The 20,045-nt window shown below is 46.0% G+C and overlaps 2 protein-coding genes across 5 annotated transcripts; both read right to left on the reverse strand.

The window, feature by feature from the left end:
• Nucleotides 1-85: 85 nt before the first annotated feature.
• si:dkeyp-92c9.2 (uncharacterized protein LOC571482 homolog) lies at nt 86-2,569 on the reverse strand. The gene is made up of 2 exons (XM_035427962.1): nt 1,834-2,569; nt 86-1,268 (listed from the first exon to the last, which is right to left on the reverse strand). The coding sequence occupies exon 2, from the start codon at nt 1,099-1,101 to the stop codon at nt 115-117; it is 987 nt and encodes a 328-aa protein (XP_035283853.1). The 5' UTR covers nt 1,102-1,268; nt 1,834-2,569; the 3' UTR covers nt 86-114.
• A 5,934-nt stretch (nt 2,570-8,503) lies between these two features.
• LOC118233750 (CD209 antigen-like protein E) lies at nt 8,504-18,877 on the reverse strand. Of its 4 annotated transcripts, none has more exons than XM_035429655.1 (9): nt 18,704-18,877; nt 17,636-17,701; nt 14,999-15,094; nt 14,646-14,735; nt 13,883-13,954; nt 12,758-12,829; nt 10,981-11,132; nt 10,469-10,581; nt 8,504-9,504 (listed from the first exon to the last, which is right to left on the reverse strand). In XM_035429655.1, the coding sequence occupies exons 1-9, from the start codon at nt 18,777-18,779 to the stop codon at nt 9,342-9,344; spliced, it is 900 nt and encodes a 299-aa protein (XP_035285546.1). In that variant the 5' UTR covers nt 18,780-18,877; the 3' UTR covers nt 8,504-9,341. The 4 variants fall into 4 exon arrangements, with proteins under 4 accessions (XP_035285546.1, XP_035285545.1, XP_035285548.1 ...); XM_035429654.1 differs by having other exon boundaries at nt 14,999-15,124; XM_035429657.1 differs by lacking the exon at nt 14,999-15,094.
• Between the last annotated feature and the right edge of the window lie 1,168 nt (nt 18,878-20,045).

The raw sequence follows: 20,045 nt of genomic DNA on the forward strand, positions 1-20,045 counted from the left end.
AGCACGGATGGAACTTCAGCCTTGGTCTCCACCCCTCCGCCTAAGCAGAGAGAGGGAGGGAGGGAGGGGCGGGTTTGGGGGCGGGGCTGGCGGGGGTTGGGGGGGGGCGGAGCCTCACCGGTCCAGGACCCGGCTGTAGTCCAGCGGCCCGCACAGCCCCTCGCCCTTGAGCTCGGCGAACACCTGGGTGAAGAAGTGCGGGTCGGCGTTGATGCGCAGCATCTTGGCGCTGGTGGCGTCGATGATGCGCAGGCACCGGTCCCAGAAGGCCTCCTTGCCCGTCTCCACCAGGAAGGGCTTGAGCGGGTACGAGATCTCGTTGCCCATGTAGGAGTAGGACAGGTAGAGGCAGGTGAGCAGCGTGGCCTGCAGCTCCCGCTCGCTGGCCACCAGGTCGCCGTCCACCGCGTCGCGGCACAGCATGTAGAGGAAGACCACGTTGGCGGGCGTGACGAAGGCCAGGTCCTGCCAGCCCTGGAGGAGCAGGGAGCGGTCCACGCTCCGCAGCCAGAGCACCGGCTCGGCCGGCGACAGGTGCTTGAGCCGGTAGCAGCGGCCGCACAGGAAGTGGCCCAGGCAGCGCAGGAGCTCGCCGGTGGAGGCCTGGACGATCACGCGCTTGGGCGGGGTGCCCACGCCCGTGGCGGCGGCGGCGGCGGCGGCGGCGGCGGCGGAGGCGGGGAGCGGCGGCCGCCCGGGGCCCGGCGGCGGGCCGTCGTAGCTGCAGAGGTTGGCGCAGGAGAGCGACTTCTTCACGTTCTGGCGGTTCAGGTGCGCCACCTCCCGCTGGCGGTAGATGTTGTTGTTGTTGTTGCCGAGGGGGCCCCCAGGGGCCCCGGGAAGGCCCGGCGGGAAGGCCGGCGGGAAGGCCTTGCGGCAGCCCCGCTTCTTGGTGGAGGCCACCAGCCGCTTCCAGGTGAGCGCGGGGAGCAGGATGGAGTTCCGCCTGAGGCCGCCGCCGCCGCCGCCGCCGTGGTCCTTGGGCCCGCCCAGGGAGTGGCCGCTCAGGCTGGGGTAGTGGCAGAGGGAGCTGGGCCGGTCGTCATAGTAACTGGGCTTCCGCGACCCGGGCGACAGAGACAGCGACAGCACCGTGCCCATGGCGACGTTCGGGCCCCCGCCACTGAGCACTCCGGGGGGCACGTTCTCTGACACAGATTTTTTTTTTGGATGATTTTCCTGCCCCAGGGGGTCGAATTTTAAAGTAAATGAGTGGCGACCCCCAGCAGAGTTAGCAGTCTCTCAGATGCCCATGGCATGGCCACTGTCTGTGACAAATAAAGAACAATCGCGTCATCAAAAATACCCTCAGACTAAATCTAAAAATACAGGACATACACAAACACGGAGAGATAAGTATTCAGGCTAAGTAATTCACAGAGAACGAAACAAATTCAACAATAAAACTGCGTTAAAGGCATGTAAAACACGTTTCGTAGTCATAGACGGCTCCATATATACGTAGCAGTTCTCCAACTACAGAAAGTTCCGATCTTGCCAACTGAACGCAGCCTCTTACCGCGCGCGTCGAGAGGCTGTCCCAGCGCGCGCAGGGCTGAGAATTGTCAAAGGCTTCACCCCGTGCAGCCCTCCATCCCCCCTCACCAACAATGATCAGATCCCTGCAGCTCACACTCACACAGCTAATGTAATCAAGCGCGGGTAGGCTACAACTGACAGGACACTAAAACCACAAGAAAAAACGCATACAATTACAAGTTTAAACAGAATGCACTCGAAACTGCATACCGATTGCATGCACTCAAGATGCAAACGCATTGGTTTGTGAAAAAAATCTGTATAAATAATCCATATTTGCTTGACTTTTATCACCTGTTTGTGGTCCAGTGCCGGCTGAAGTTTGCGATTGAGTCAGTCCACAGTATTTCCTCTTGTCGTTTCGGCAGTGAGCTGCAGTTCCCGATGAGCTGCAAAGTGGACCGACGGCACAACGCAGGTCCGTCGTATCAAAATTATCGTCTGACCACGGCAACGCTCCGGCGGAAGTGCCCTGGTGGATTTAAAGGACAGGCTTTCTGCAGATAAGTAATCCCCTTGCGAAAATCAAGGCTCCAGGACGCCGCCTCTCCCAGCAAGAGCCAATACTTCTGCTCCGCCGCGGTTAAGTCCAAAGATGCTCGTCCATTTGCAGAATAAATATTTTAAAAGGATTAAGTTAACTCGGTAATAGTCCAGAATCCACTCCACAGTATTTAAGTGGTAGAAAATCAGTTTAAATTAACGATCCAATGAAATCGGGGAACTTTTAAAATGGTAACATTGTTGATGCAATTCGATTCTGTGGGGAGAGCTCAGAACTATTGCCAATCAGCTCAGGGCTTGTCCCGACTCATTGAAGACAAGGCTACACAAGTGCGGTCTGTATAACTCTCTCCTTTAGTCTGAGCTGATGCGCTGGACCCGTCCGTCGGTTGTATTCAGCTGATGAGAGCCGAGCACCGGGCTCCTCTCTCCTCCGATTCTTCTCTCCTCTGACTCCGCGGCGCCGCGCGAACAATCAAACTGTGTCCTGCTGCCAAACGCAGGCTCCTCCTTGCCTCGCGCTCGGGCGCAGCCGGCAGTGAGGAAGCGATCTCTCTCTCTCTCTCTCTCTCTCTCTCTCTCTCTCTCTCTCTCTCTCTCTCTCTCTCTCTCTCTCTCACTCTCTCTCTCTCTCGGTCTCTCTCTGCTCATCACACATTAAATTTGCACAATTCAAAAGGAAACTGTTTTGCCGCAATGGACCTGTTCTGGTGTCTGTTGGAGATTCACTCTCTGTCCCCCTGCGTGTGTGCATGTGCATGTATGCATTTAAATATGTCTGCGCTCATTCTCCATTACTGACGTGCTACATGTGAACAAGGTTTGCAAACTGAAAGTAGAGAGATGGCCAGATGGCTTCTGACCTATAAGCAGAAGGCCCAGACCAGACATGTTATTTATATAGCACCTCTAAGAAGGTCCCTTGTGGCTTCAGATGTGACAGAGAGACTGCAGTGTCCCCCCCCCCCACAGATTGGGGCTCTGAGTGCTCTGCTACAGTCTGCTCTACCAAAATCGTTCCCCCCCTCAGACCGTCTCCGAACGCCAGTCCTAAGCGCCTCCTGCAATTCCCAGAGGACTCTCGCGATCCCCGCAACATCCCCGCAACATCCCCGCAACGTTGCAGGAACGCGTCCTTGCGGTTTTTTTTTTGTTTGTTTGTTTTTACGGCCGCCTGTTTATGAACTGCGAGCGGTGGAAGCAGAAAACGGCCGTCCTCCAATCACAGGAAGGGATGGAGCGCGCTCCGTCTCGCGCAGGCGCTCGTTGGGGCGTCGGACGCGCCCCCCCCCGGCTCGCCGCGGCGTCGGTAGAGACGGTCGGCGCCGTTTCCCAGCGCCGGACAACACACAGCGCGGGTCTGTGCGCCGGGGGTGTTCTGCAAGCCCGCGGTGCATGCTGGGCCAGCGGAACCACCCCATGGCCCTGTTACGTCACCATGGCGATAAGGCACCGGCGAAATATGGCAGCGGAGATAATGGAAGCTCTATTGCGAGACTTGTGTAAGAGGACACAAGACTATTGGGGGGGCGGGGGGGGGCGGTGGTTGGGTGAACTGAAGATGACCTCGCCCATATCATCTATCATTTGTTTTCTTTTTTCTTTTAAAAAAGAAAAAACAAAGCATTCTAGGCAAATACTGTCGAGCAGACATGGTGTAAATACTGAGCACGTTGCGGCCCTGGATGGCTAGAGCAAGCTGCCGACTCTGCCTCCTGTTGGGGCTCAGTTTCGGGGGGTTCGACCTGGCACGTGTGTGTGTGTGTTGGGGGGGGGGGGGGGGGGGGGTGTGAGGTCCGAGAGAGAATGGAGAAGGAGCAGCCGAACCGTGGCCACCGCACTGACTGACTCCTGACTACAGACACGGTCGCTTCTCCGCACTGGTTCCACACAGCACGACGAAACGCAACCCTTACAGTCATTTCGGACGAGAACCGTGAAAACGTTGGGCGATGGGTGCTGGGGCTTGAGATGGCTTGTTCCTCTTTGCGATGTGTGGGGATGTCGGGGCAGACGTGTCACTTCCTGTTGCTGTCATGTTCTGAGGCCTGGTGTTGCATTCTTGGCTGCTGATGTTATTTCACTGGAAGGCTCTGTTTATGTGCAAGCTCTTTCATCACAATGTTTTAATGTCGGGTACCCAAAAGCACAGGACATGGGGCTGTACGCTATATAATTTCTATGGTGCTTTGTGTTTCACTTAGAGCCCCTTTTACGTGATCATCCCTAAGAGTTTTGGTGTCACTGAAATCCTCAAATGAACACTTTTAGTGCATAAATACAGACGTAAATGTCTAACTTGCTTGTTCCTGTTTTATCTTCATAACAAGAGTGAGCTTCCTGAAAAGTGACCTGTTTCGTGTTGGCAATGACTGACCATTAAAATGGCTCCATCCTGCCCATTGTTTGGGCATAGTGTAGTATTATACCATCCTGTACCATACCATACCATACCGTAACACCATACCATACCATACCATACCATACCATACCATACCATACCCCACCATACCACACCATACCATACCATAACATACCACACCACACCATACCATACCATGCCATGCCATACCATACCATACCATACCATATCGTACCGTACCTTACCTTACCTTACCATACCATCCCATACCGCTCCATTCCATTCAGACAGTGCTAGCTGCTCCTGTTCTGACGCATTCTGTGGCAAGGCCCAATGTGTGTGCGCAGAACTTCCTAAGACTGACAGACGCAGCTTGCAGCGATATCTGCATGTACCCACAGTTCCTTTAACCTTCTAAGACCTGCCAATCCATTTCTGTTCCCCGTAGGGGATATGAGTCTCTGGTCTTAATGTCAAGAACCATGTATTTCACAATGCTGAAACCTACACTACAAGGGACATTCAATAAAAATAAAATAAACTATGTTTTTGAAAATATAAAAAAAGCATATATCCCATCCATCCATCCATCCATCCATCCATTATCTATACCCACTTATCCTGAGCAGGGTCATGAGGGGGGGGCTGGAGCCTATCCCTGCGTGCATTGAGTGGAGAGGCAGGAATACACGCCAATCTATCGCAGTATATATATATATATATATATATATATATGTTTTTTTGACACTTGAATTATGTAAAAAAAAAAAAACTTTAAAACTTGTTTTTTCCTGGTCTCAGGAGGATATTACCTCAGACGAAATGAACAGTAGTAAAGCCACAGTGTTAAGTGTGTTAAGTGTGTTGCACACAGAGGAGCACTGTTTCCAGGCGATCTCTTTTTGTCACATGTTCTGTCACAACGTTCCCGGGATCAAACCGAGCGCTTGTGCTTGGAAGACACCGCCTCTCTCCTGCAGCTCCGACGTCAGACACAATCCTAGATGTTTTCCTGCGCTGTATTTATGCTCGAGCCTCAGGGATGGCCTCCATTTTGCTTTACTGCGATTGGCCATCCGTGGGAGTCTTCCACTGGTCTGGTGAACCCTCATAAACACACAGAGGATGCTGCAGAGTTAGGGAAGGTCCACAGACACAACAGAGCATTCCACATGCTGAGTGAACCCTCATAAACACACAGAGGATGCTGCAGAGTTAGGGAAGGTCTACAGACACGACAGAGCATTCCACAGACTGGGTGAACCCTCATAAACACACAGAGGATGCTGCAGAGTTAGGGAAGGTCCAAAGACACAACAGAGCATTCCACAGGCTGGGTGAACCCTCATAAACACACAGAGGACGCTGCAGAGTTAGGGAAGGTCCAAAGACACGACAGAGCATTCCACAGGCTGGCTGAACCCTCATAAACACAGAGGACGCTGCAGAGTTAGGGAAGGTCCAGAGACACGACAGAGCATTCCACAGGCTGGCTGAACCCTCATAAACACACAGAGGACGCTGCAGAGTTAGGGAAGGTCTACAGACACGACAGAGCATTCCACAGGCTGGGTGAATGCTCATAAACACACAGAGGACGCTGCAGAGTTAGGGAAGGTCCAAAGACACGACAGAGCATTCCACAGGCTGGCTGAACCCTCATAAACACACAGAGGACGCTGCAGAGTTAGGGAAGGTCTACAGATACGACAGACCATTCCACAGGCTGGGTGAACCCTCATAAACACACACAGGACGTTGCAGAGTTAGGGAAGGTCCACAGACACGACAGAGCACTCCACACAGGGAGAACAAAGAGCTTTCTTTTTTCTTTTACTTAAACTGTCACTGTCTAATATTTTATGTATATATTGCATATCTGTTTTGCTTAGCAACTACAAGGCGACTTTTTGCCAGAAGGGTTTTTTATTCTCAATGTTGCCTGCCTGTAATCATGTTATCATGTCAGAGCAGACTTATCATCTTTATAGAGATGGTTTTTAAAAATGAGCATCCATGTAATTTGCGTTGTTGTTAAAAAAAAATAAGCCCTAACCTTCATGAAGTCCCATCGTTTTTAAAAGGCCCTCTGGTACATTCTCCTTAGGCTTAGTTGAACCGCACGTTTGCTTGCAGTTGTCTGATCGTAGCCTTTGGGCAAGACTGCTGCCTGGGCCCAAGGCATCACATTACCATAGAGATCTCCCTCGATGCAGAGTTGCTGGTGTAGACTATGATTGTCATTAGGGACTTCTGTGGTAGTAAAGACTCATGGGATTGCAGTGGTGGGAGCAGCTGCGTATGTACGCCAGGAAATGACGAGAATCCCCTCCTGATCTGAGGAAGCCAAGCAACAGGGGGAGCTGTATGTGCTTCTGTCCCCAACAGGAGCCCTCTACACACACATGCATGCACACACAAACACGCACACACACACACACACACACATGCATGCACACGCACACACGCACACACACACACAAACACATGCACACACTCACACGCACACACACACACACACACATGCATGCACACACAAACACGCACACACACACACACACACACGCACTCACACGCACACACACACACACACACACACAAACACATGCACACACACACACGCACACACACGCACACACACACACACACACACACACGCGCACACATACACGCACACATACACGCACACACGCACACACACGCGCACACATACACGCACACACGCGCACACACACACACACACGCACACACACACACACACACACGCACACACACACACACACACACAAAGATAATGAAAATGCAGTGTTAGTGCGGAAGTTAAGCGGCATCCATGTCACCCAGCTGACAGTATGCACTGCCCCCGCTCTACAGAGGGGCCTGGGGGCCACTCCACTGGGGTCAGACTCACACACACACACACAAACATGCACACACACACACACACACAGACTCACACACACATGCACGCACACACAAACATGCACACACACACACACACACACACAGACGCACACACACATACACACACGCAAACACACATATCTCTTTCTGCGGTCATTATATGACTGTCACTGTCACTTCCTCCTTTCACATCCCCCAAAGTCCTGTTTATTGTTTTCAGTGCCCATTCCCAGTCCCCACTCCCTCTCAATAACCTGAAAACCCAGTTACCATTCTCTCTCAATAACCTGAAATCCCTGTGCCCATTCCCCATGAATCACCTGAAAACCCTGTGCCCATTCCCCATGAATCACCTGAAAACCCTGTGCCCATTCCCCATGAATCACCTGAAAACCCTGTGCCCATTCCCCATGAATCACCTGAAAACTAAAGAAACCCACCTCAGAATGATTGTTGTTGTAATAAGGATTGAATTGGCTAATCCAGGATCAGTGTGGGCACGTGAAGGCATTCCCCACACACAGTGCAACACGCGCACTGCAGCACAGAAATGCATTCATCAAAGGATGATGCAGTTGAACAAACCGACATGTAGTGCAGGGGGGGGACACCATGTGGAGTGAACGCCAATTACAGCGAATAAAGTTAAAAAAAAAGAAAAAAGAAAAACCATTACCGGAGTACAGCAGCAAGATTATCCATGACCTGTAAAAGGTTCCATGGCAGTAAATGATGACAGTTAATGAATGAATGAATGGATGGATGCATTGATTTGATTGGATGCAGGTGTAGCCTGCCGCTCGTGTGCTTGCTTGCCTTCTTTGCTGGAAGGGAGAACGACCCGTCGGTGTGTGTCTTCGCTGAAAACCTCCTGACTCCGGCTCCCCCTTTAGCGACAGACCTCCATGTCATGCAGAAACAAGGCACACAACCCTTTGATGCCAGTGTCGAAGTTTGGAACGTATGCTGAACGGGGGGCCTGTGCGCCCGTGGGAATTGGCAACAGGCCCAAGAGCTCTGTTTTAATCCAGATGGTCCCCCATCACTTCTAGATTCTGGTCATACCACATGTCTACCATTTATATTTGTGTCTTGGTGCAAAATAAGTGCAACATAAGTATTGTGCTATAAATGTTACAACAGCGCCCTCTATTGGCAAAATACAGCATGCACACACACACACACAAAACTAGACAAGCAAAAAAAACCCCCCCAAAAAACAGAGGCATAGAAAACACAGAACACTAGAGGGCGCCAGACACTCATCACAGGCGTCATCTCCCTTGAGCTCCAACTACTTCTCACACCTGTGTGTTCTCAGAGTCAGAGAACCTCGGAAGAGTTCCACACAGGTGACCCCTTCATTTATTTATACCTTTAGCTGTACATGACCCAAGTGAGTCTGCACAAACTACAGTTTTGGGCAGATTTGACATTTTAAAAAACACAGTAACTTTCATAAAGAAGCAAAATGATTTGTACATAACTGCCAACATAAGACTATATCACAGGACACATCAGGGAGTCCACAGGTACATTTACAGCACTTAATTACTATGGATACTACAAACAGTACCCACAGCACAAAATCTGCGGACACAACAAATGCTAGAAATACAAATGATATAAGAGACACTTATGGAAACATCCAGAATTACATAACATGAGTTTAACAGACTTTCTCATCCAGAGTGACCCACAGGCACCCAATGCAAATGGCACACTGGTAAAATAGCTCACACAGCATAAAACGAAAAGTTAAATGTTATCAATGTGCTTAAAATGCATACATTTCAAGCATATACATTTTTTAAAACATACAGTAGTTTTAATAGGAAAGCACAGCTTTAGAAAAATGACCACTGCACTGACAAAAAATGCTTAGCCTGCTGATGTTTTCATGGACACATATAAATATGAACTTTAAAATACTGACAGCATATTACTCTTTTTATAAGTCTAAGTGTTTCAGAGGATATGGCTACTGATTAGCCACCTCAGGGTGAAGCAAGATATTCTGGGCCTGATTCGTTCAAATTCGTGGCAGTGTTTCACAGACAAACTTTTTTATTTTTCCACAAGAAGCGTCGAACCAGCGATCAGGGTTTCCGTTGTGGTCCCCCAGAGCTGCGCAGTCTTCTCCGGACGGGTCCCCTGCGCCCATCCAGTTGTCCGGCTCCTTTGCCCACCAGTACCTGCAGGGGGGCAGAGAGACACGTGGTAATCTGCCCCAGCAGGGGCAACTGCAGCCCCACAGACCTGAGCCATCAACCATGACTCCTCCTTTCAGTCCAGCTCCTACTGTCCTTCTCTTATATTGTCTTCTCTCTTGCTGTTACAGAGCTGCAGGGTAGCTGGTAATGGTTTTTGCAATTAGCAGTTAGCAACTACTTCACACATGCATACATACACACACACAGAAACACATGCACACACATGCGTGCACACACACACACACACAAGCGCCCACACACAAACACACACACAAATGAAAATAAACTGAATAACAGCACAAGGTGCACACCCTTTGGTTCTCCTAGGGTGAGAGTGTATCCCTCTGGTTTAGAATGTCCAGCATGCCCCACCTATTTATTTTACTTTACATTATTTTTATCCTGATACTGTATGTAACAGTAATTACCATAAACTGAATGTTAATGCATAGGTCAATTTAAAGTGTCTGTCAATGGTACTAAAAAAAAAAAAAAAATGTATCCTGAAGTGTAGGAATTCTGTCGAGTCTCTGCTGGGGCAGGAGCTGGCGACCCTTCCTGGATAGCTACAGGATCTGCTGGTTTTTGTTGTTACCCAGTGCCCAGCTGATTAAATAAGGCAAGCGGTTACACAGATAAAGCACCTCACCTGGAGGGTATTGGACAAAGCGGGATTCCTGAGTTAGCTGGATAACTGCGCTGAGTGAAACCTGGAACAGCTCTTTTGACTTCAGTCCATGTTCCAGATTTGGGAGGGTTCCGGGTTTTACTCAGAGCAGTTCTCCAGCTAACCCGGTAATCCTGCTTCGTGAAACTGGGCCCTGGTTTCTCAGGGCTGATCCGGTCGCTGATTTTAAGGTGAAAACAAACACCAGCAGACCCTGCAGCTCTCCAGGACCAGGGCTGTAGACCCCTGCATTAGGGGAATTATGCACAGGGGCCTTACTGGGTTCCGCTTCTGTCAAGAGGCGTACCGTCCACCCAGACCCACTGCCCCTCTGTGTTCCGGTCGCTCAGCCCAATCCAGTGCGTCTCATTAATCCTGGACGACACAAAATTCTGCTCAACGACAAAGAGGAATGAAGAGATTAACTCAAAAAATATCTGAACAGTGCCAAGTGGGTCGACACAAATATCTCCAAAGCTTATTGATCACCAAGGCTTTCACACAGAATTCTGACGCAATGCGATTTCAACTCGTTCTGCCTTCATGCAACACTTGCCTTGTGATGCAAGCAAAGCAGGGCTATACAACAGTGCATTTTCATTATTTATAAAATTAAAAAATGTACCTTTACCAGAGATGCTTAAAAAAAAAAAAGTCTCAAAATATTGTCTTCTTGCCCTGTTCCATCAAACTGTATCACGCACAAGACACAATTAACTATACATGATTCTGCCACTGTCACATGACACATGATATTCCTGATCCTGATTGGCCGGGTCCTTTTCCTTCACCTGTTCTTGTTGGTTATTTATGATGACCAATTGTGCTCCCTTCGAGGTGCAGTACTCCTGACTTTGAGACCAGTTCATCTTATCAGTGGAGAAGAAGTAACACTTTCCCTGGTGTAATCTCCATCCAGTGAGGCATGCACATCCGTCCATAGCTGTGTGTGATATAGAGACAAGGGGCCAGAGATCAATACGGTACAGTGGCACCTGCTAATATTACATTACAGGCATTTAGCAGACGCTCTTATCCAGAGCGACTTAGATTGTAATCAGTTATACAGCTGGATATATACTGGAGCAATGCAGGTTAAGTACCTTGCTCAAGGGTACAACTGCAGGGTCCTACCAGGGAATCAAACCTGTGACCTTTAGGTTACAAGACCAACTCCTTAGCCATTATACTACACTGTCACACTTTAGGCATAACATTATGCATACTCTCTACATTAAATAAAGATAACCTCTGCTTGCTGCAATACACAAATGCGGTGTCCGGGTTTACAGCGGTGTTCGTCTGTTTCCTGTGTCAGGGCATTTCCTCTAAGCATCTCAGTTCTCAAAAGGGCGCAGTGCCTTTCTGAATAGTTGAAAAAATTTTTAACCTTTTTTTTTCGCATTCAGAGTGGCCACACAAAAAAAGGTGCTAGCTGAGGCCCATTGCCCAGAGGCTAGCCCTGGGACCCTGCTGAGAACTGTTGAAAGAAAGTTCTGGAACTCAGAAAAAAAGCTTAGTGGACACACTCCCTTACACAGGGCCTCACTCTCAAATTAATCCTGAAACAAAAATGGTTTCAGTTCCCTATTTTATGGTTTTCTTCAAAATGCAGAAATATCAGAAATCAGACCTGGTAGTTGAATCTGCTGACATGCAAACTGAATAGAGATTACATAACTTCTTCTTGCTGCGATGACAGATGTTTTAGATGCTGATGTACATCTGTTTCAGTCTAATCAAAACCAAAATAGCTTTAGTTAGCTTTTTGTTTGTTTTCTTCAAAAAAACGAAAATATCTCAGGTGCGATTATGTCATTAAGACTGGTGAAAATGGGTTTAAATAAACCAAAAAGAATGAAATATTTAAAAGGAAACATAGTTTAAGTCATTTATTACGAAAACGGTATCTCTTCAAAAATATCGACATAAAAAGGCTATGGTGTAACCTCCACAAATTTAATAAAACAAAAAACTAAGCGTAGGACTCTGCCCTATGTTACCACAAACACATGAAGCAAATTCTGTCTATAAGCCTACAAGACTTCCTACCAAAAAGTGCAAAAGAAACAAAAATCCAAATTCATAAGGGTATACGATTAGGTTGTATTGTCACCTTCAAATGAATGGGGCCTTGACTAACAAGGGGCCTCAAAAAATATTTGAGTACAGGATTTTCTGGCCCAATGTGAGACCTTTTCATGGAGCCAAAATCCCTGGTGGCACCCCTGTTCCCCAGTAAAAACTTCCCCCTGCCCACAAGTAGTCTCCACTTCGTCAAGAGGAAACACAGACCAGAATGTCTACTGGCGCACCATGGTCACCACCATTACAACTTTTTCCCAGCAATTCTCCCAATTAAGTACTAACCAGGCTGCTGGCTATGATGACCATTTGTGAGTACATACTTCTGAGCAACGTAAAATCATTTGCTACATTTCTAATGCTACTTTAATAAAAATTAACGCTCATAATTTGTATAGTTTTTTGTCATACACATCAGAGCCCAATTCACATGATGGAACAAAAAATTACCCCTTTAGACTCTGATTTCTGATAAAAACTCACCATTGTAATGGGAAATAGTTTTCAACAGATCTGTATGCTTGACTTGCAGCTCCTCCAGATTTCTCTTTATGTCTGATGCAGGAGAGAACAGAGAGTCTGTGTGCCCTCACACTCAAATTAGCGAAGAACAGTGAATGTTTTTTACTGTCTTATCAAAAGAACAAGTTTGCACAGTCGGTGAACAAATGTTTGAAGCTTCGGCCAAAATGCAGCTCTATCCAAGAGGTCAAAAGGCCAGGACTTGGGCATGGTCCATAGGGTGGCCGAGCTACATACAAGCGCCCCCATGTGGCAGGGAGGTCCACCCCATTCATGGAAGCTTCTAACCTGAGATCTCTCCTCTACCTGTTATCCTTTTTGGTATATACCTATCTGAATCCATATATATGTACTGTAGCACAGGTATCATCAAAATTTGCATGGGTGCAAATGAACCTGAAAGTAGCTTATCAAGAAGTCTAAGTTTGCCATTCTGCCCACGCAAAAACATGTACGGGCATTTAGGCGATGTGGTCAGGTGAGTCATCCTTCACCATATTCTCGTTCAGTGGGTGAGTGCACCTGTGGCACTGAATGATTGACTCCTACAGTGAGGGGGTCTGGTGGTTCTGTTATGCTGTGGGAGGCATGATTTGGATCCACTTGTCCCCTTAGAGAGAAGGGCCACTGCAAATTAATGCAAAGCTATTCTGAGTTGATCTCCTTTATCCTATCATTTCTATCCTGACGGGAGTGGTGTCTTCCAGGACGACAATGCCCCCATACACTGGGCACGAGGGGTCACTGAATGGTTTGATGAATATTAAGATGATCTAAATCACATGCTATGGCCTTCGCAGTCACCAGATCTCAACCCAGATGAACACCTGTGGGAAATTATGGGGCCAACTGCTAAGACAGCGCTCTCCACCACCGCCATCAAAACACCAAATGAGGAAATATCTTGACGAAGAATGTTGTTCTACCCCCCCAGCAGACTTCCAGAGACTTGTAGTATCTATGCCACGGTGCATTGAAGCTTCTCTGGCAGCTCGTGGTTGCCCAACACCTTACTAAGACACTTTGTGTTTTTATTTTATAAATAAAAAATAAAAAGTTAATAAAATGTAGCATCAGTTCTCTTACCTCGATAAGCAGAGAGTGTTTCTGACGCATTTCTGTGTCTCACTTGCAGTTCCTCCAACTTTCTTTCGGTTCCTGAGTCATATAAAGAGGAATATTATTCACCATAACAGATTTTTCGTAAGTCTGTATTTTTGTAGATCTATTGCAAATATTTAGACATATATATCAATCCATCCATCCATTATCTATACCTGCTTATCCTGAGCAGGGTCACAGGGGGTGCTGGAGCCTATCCCAGCATGCATTGGGCGAGAGGCAGGAATACACCCTGGACAGGCTGCCAATCTTTTGAGCAATTTAGAGTCTCCAATTAGCTCACCTGCATGTCTTTGGACTGTGGGAGGACACCGGAGTACCCAGAGGAAACCCACGCGGACACGCCCAATGCATGCTGGGATAAGCTCCAGCACCCCCAGCAACCCTGCTCAGGATAAGCGGGTATAGATAATGGATGGATGCATTGATGGCGGTTCAGTGCGTAGCACTGGTCATATAAACACCGGTCTTGTATGTCGTCTGGAAGGCAATGGATAGGATCTGCACCACTAAAGGAAAAAGAACGATGTGCCTTTCTATTAGCTTTTCCCAAGTGACCCGTGAGCCTTTCCCTCTCCAAGATCTACCCCTCAAATAGTACGTTAAGAACTTAAGTTTATAGATGTACAGTATTCTTGTTAAATTAAGTTTGGCCTTTAAAAGTGAGGCGTATGTGTGCTTCTTCACGTGTATGCGTTCAGCCACAAGTCTACGGCTTCAGACTGACCTGCTAGCCTCTGCTCCACAGAAGACAGAGAGATGGAGAGTTCCCTGTTCTTGTCCTCCAGGGCATTCGATCGGTTGCTTTTCTGAACGTCTGTGGCAGGAAGGCAGATTTAAGAAATGGTGGGAATTTGAATTAGAAGATTTATATTTACCGTTGTTTGGCTCCAAAACTTAATGTTGTCGTGAAATGAAACTTAAATCTGTAATGAGAATCATTATTATTATTATTATTATTATTACTGTTATTATTGTTGTTGTTGTTGTTTTTGTTGTTGCTGTTAAGTATTATAGTAGTGGCTCAGAGGAGGGTTACTCTGGTAAGAAGGTGACTAGAGGGAAGCTGGTGACACTCACACAGGATCCCCAGGGCAGTGAGACCACCCAGCAGAGCGAGGCAGAGTACAGCTAGCAGGGCCAGGCTGCACCTGCAGGGGGCGCCACTGTTCTCTGCTGCAGAAAGAGGAGAGGAGCCTGTGTGTTCTGTACACAACAAAGAGGAGGCATGTATCTATCCATCTATCTATCTATCTATCTATCTATCTATCTATCTATGTCTCTGTCTGTTTAGTCTTGAGATAAATCATTCTCTGATACAATTTTGCACATTGGTAGGCAGAACCATGAACAGGGGAGTTTATCAGAGTATGCAAAGTGGTAGCTGGAAGATGGTGTGCATTTGGAAAGTGGAAAAAGGTGTTTTTATGGCAAGCCATTTAAGGTTTTATTCAATTTGTTTTTTATATCAAGAATTACATTTTAATTAGTTATAATAGGTATTTTTGAAATCAAGTATTACATTTTAACTAATTAAAATTGAAATTCTTGATAAAAGGAATTGAATTTTAACTAGTTAAAATTATCCATCCATCCATCCATCCATCCATCATCTATACCTGCTTATCCTGGGCAGGGTTACAGGGGGTGCTGGAGCCTATCCCAGTGTGCATTGAGCGAGAGGCAGGAATACACCCTGGACAGGACGTCAATCTATCGCAGGACACACACACACCATTCACTCACCATTCACCCACGCACTCATACCTATGGGCAATTTAGAGCCCCATTTAGTCTGCCTGCATGTCTTTGGACCGTGTGAGCCTGGGAGGAAACTCCAGTGCCCAGAGGAAACCCATGCGGACACGGGGAGAACTCGAGACAGACAGGCCCAGACCGGGACTTCTTGCTGTGAGGCAACAGTGCTACCCAGTGCATCACCGTACCATCCTAGTTAATTCTTGATATCAAGAATTCAATTTCAACTAGTTAAAATTAGAATTCTTGATATCAGCAACTGAATTTTAACTAGCTAAAATGGGAAATTTAAATTTTTAACTAGTTAATATTCAATTATTGAATTCCTGTTTCAACTAATTAAAATTTAATTGTTGATATCAAGAATAACAATTTAACTAGTTAGAAATCAATTCTCAATATCAAGAGTAGAAAGGAAAGACTCTGAGAGCATGAAACCTGTTTGCATGTTCAGCTCGGCATTTCAAAGTTATAATTATGGGCCAAAGGCATAATCATAAAGCAACTGCACAATTATTTGCACAGTGTTCCACTCTCAAGAGGATTTTGTAGAATATTTTTTCTGTGTTTTTCTTATTTCGCTTCTAGGTTCTTTAAGAATGTTATTCTGCCTACACTGACACGTGTCAATTAAGCTCATTAACATTAGAACTATTTGAAATTTAATTTTTGATATCAATAATACTTATTTTAACAAGTTAAACTGAATTGTCGACATCAGGAATTCAACTGATTTCTTGTTAAAATTTAATTCTTGATATCAAGCATTTTTAATTGTAACTAGTTAAAATTGAATTCTTGATATCAAGCATTTGAATTAGAATTAGTTAAAACTGAATTTTTGATATTAAAAACAAGTTGAATAAAAGCTTAACCGACATTGCAATATGTTATACAATGCTTGCCTTTAGATTTGACGGTACCCTCTTCATTAACCCTAGACACAGCCATGAGTCACACTCATGATCTGGTTAATTGCCCGTCCAGACCATGCGGTAACAAAGTGAGAAAACGCTTAAGAACACCATGCGTCTGCTACTTTTCCAGCCTCGTCTGTTTCCACCGGTCAGAAAGTCTTGAAGTCATACATCTGTCACAAAAAATAACAGGTCTGCCTGCCCCAAACATTCTCCCCGTAATCCTGAAGCAGTATCGGGGAAAACCCAAACCGTAGCTTTTGACCTGGACCACCCGTTAAATTACTGTTTTGCCAAACTGTCCTCCAGACCAAAGTACAGGTGGCTGTGTGGTGAAACAAAATAGGTTTCAGCTGAGGTTTCAGCCAAATTTGTCAAAAGATTTTAAACAGTTAATGGAACAAAGTTTCTAACCCAGTGCTTCTCAATATGCTGTATGTTGTAAATTAAATGACAACATTATCCTTTCTGAGCACCTGTTGAAATTTATTGTATCAATGTTGGACAAGTCACCATGCAGGAGGTGTGAAAGATATGTCCTTTCGGAGGGCAAAATAATATATTTTTTATAATATCAATTTTTATTATTTTGTATAATGAATCAGACTATATTGATCCCAGTGGGGATTCGTTTTTACATCTACAGAAGACATAAAGCACTCAAAGTCTGTTATTAATATAGACATAAGATATCGTGCTGTTTGCATTTAATAGTAACAGCAGTACAGAAGTGCATCACTGGAATCTGTAGTGCTTGTAATTTACTCGAACATTTCTACTAAAACTTGTTATATGGTTTTTGTTGGATCAAATTATTTTGTGTGCTAAAATTAATAAATTGCACAAAACATAATATATAGCATATTTGAGCCCAGAGGATATGTCATGAAATCATTTCTGAAAATGCTTATTTTCAATGTAGTCCTCCATGGAAAGGAACAAAAACAATTTGTTGATAATTAAGAACAGCATCTGTCTCACTGTAAACGTCGTAAATAAAGAGAAATAAGTGAGTTCTGATGCATATACTGAATAAACTAACCGACAGGGCAGTTCTGTTTCTCTCTTGACTCCTGTTCAGCAGCATTGGCATAGATATCCTGATGTCCTGTGGAAGAAAGGAAGATTTTGAACCCTTCGATTTGTAAGATCACAAATACGTGATTAGAACGTTCTTAACTGAACATTCTAATGCTGATGTAACAATCGCCAATGGTGATGGAAAGCAGTGGAGTTCTAGGACACAGACTTGAAATGTCAAATATACGTTCCACAAAGCCGACTGCAGTTTTCATTTTCAGAGCAGCACAGCAGAATTACTAAAACACATCTGAGAACAACAATCCATCTACTCATGCTGTAGCCCTTCACATTAAAGCACACACATTTCCTGCGTGAAGTGAATAACTGTGAAAGTGCGCTGGCAGTTTGACAGCGAGCCTGAAGAAGTGGGCCTCTTTCTCGGCCCATTAAATATAATACACTATTACTTGACGATATATAAAGGAAAGCTGATTAAAAAGTAATTCCAGATAAGATGTGGAGAAGTTAGTATTCATTTTAGAGGGGTTCCCCTGGGTTATAAAATAAATGCTATGCTCACAGTCCTGAACTCCGGTAGGATACGCAGTACATAACATGACTGTGACAACTGAACTAATTTACAAAAAGAGCAACACACTGACAGAAGTAGTATTTTAAAGAGTGATTGAGAGATTTTTTTCCAAGTGACCTACACTGTAAGACAATGGCATAAAATGACTGTTGAACGAGACTAAATCTTGCTGAAAGTATAAGTGCTTGCTGTTTAACATTTTGGGTTTGAACGCTACCTGCGTAAACTCTGATTTCTGAGAGGAAAGGTACCCAGAACCAAGCCACAGGGGCGGACCAAGCACAGACAACAGCTATATTCCCTCAAAGAATTAGAGTAGAGCAGAAGAGAAAGTCTATGCTGTCGTTCCCTGCACTTGGAACTGTACTTCCCTGTAGGGTATTCAACACACTTGCTCCTGGTTTTGGTTATACACTTTGTTGTACGTCGCTCTGGATAAGCACGTCTGCCAAATGCCTGTAATGTAATGTAATGTAATGTAAAGAAAGGTCTCACCTTTGAAGAGATCTGCCGCTTGCCTCTTCTCCAGGTGAGAGAACACTATTTCTGCGTTGCCGTAGACATTGTCCATCTCACATACTCGGCAGGGAGACACTGAAGTGAGGAAAGCTGCCTGTTCTGAGCTGTGCTGAATGGGGAAAAAAACCGCTTGATTAACATGACGGGGTGTCAGTGAAGGCAAACCCCCCCCCCCCCCCCCCCCCCCCGCCACGTGACTACAAACACAGAGGAAGTGGTGACATGTTCTCGCCAGTCAGAAAATTTGAAAAATAAACGAGGAAACCGCAGCTATAAATAGTCAGCGCTACTGGTACCTAATGGGAAGACTGAAAGCAGTCATTTGAGGACGTGCAGTTTATACAGAAGTGATCCTCAAACTCATGCTGAAAAAAATTCATTTTAGAGATTTTCACTGCTGTTAAACTCAGGATATTTTTTTTTTATTTCACCCTGAGAAGAATGGGAGGGTTATACAGTGTTTTCTCAGCTCTGTGGGTGACCCACCCTCTCAAGCTGAGGAATTCAGTCATTCCAGACCAGGGCTGCCCAACACGGCTGCTGCAGGTTTTCATTTCAACTGTAATTTTGCACACCAGGTTCTACTAATTAGCGGCTCAACGAGGTCTATAGCTCCTTGTCACTCAAATCACGACCCTCAAGGTCCAAGAACTGCTGATTTTTACCTGGGAGTCAGGTGTGAAGACAGTCTGGCCAATCAGTAGCACTAATTGTTCAGTTAATTATCAGGGGGAAAGAAAACCAGGGCCGGATTTGGAAACGAGAGCCAGATTTAAGTATTAATGCTAGAGCTGTTGAATGAGGTGTGCTTTGTGAGGGCTAAAGTTAAAACCTGCAGGACAGTAGATCTCCCGGAGCAGGACTGGGTAGCGTTGTTCTGTTTCTTTAGCAGATCCTGAGAATAATTAATGCTCTGGACACTAGAGGGTGCCAAACACTCACAGTCAGGCATTAAGCAGATTCTGAGAATATTAAGCACAGTGAATGCTAGAGGGTGCCAAACACTCATAGTGAAGTATCGCGGTGCTCATTTTCCCTGACCTTCTGAGGTCAGAGCAGAGAGCAAGTGGCAGAAAATCAGAATAGAGATAGACGCTCCCTCATTTCCTTCCACATTCAGCCGATCTGACCTGGGGAGCCTGGAGGCCCTGCCATTTCAGGCAATGTTCAATTTTTAAAGCTCTCAAATAACTGCTAAAGCAGCTTTTGTTTTTATACAAAACTACCCATTTGGATTGGGTGGTTCTATTTGAAACCAGGTTGTGGGGTGATCTCTGGATTCAGTGTAGTGTTCAGTCATTGTTGTCATGGATAATTG

The sequence above is a fragment of the Anguilla anguilla genome, chromosome 8 (genome assembly GCF_013347855.1).
Source record: "Anguilla anguilla isolate fAngAng1 chromosome 8, fAngAng1.pri, whole genome shotgun sequence".
Taxonomy (NCBI): domain Eukaryota; kingdom Metazoa; phylum Chordata; class Actinopteri; order Anguilliformes; family Anguillidae; genus Anguilla; species Anguilla anguilla.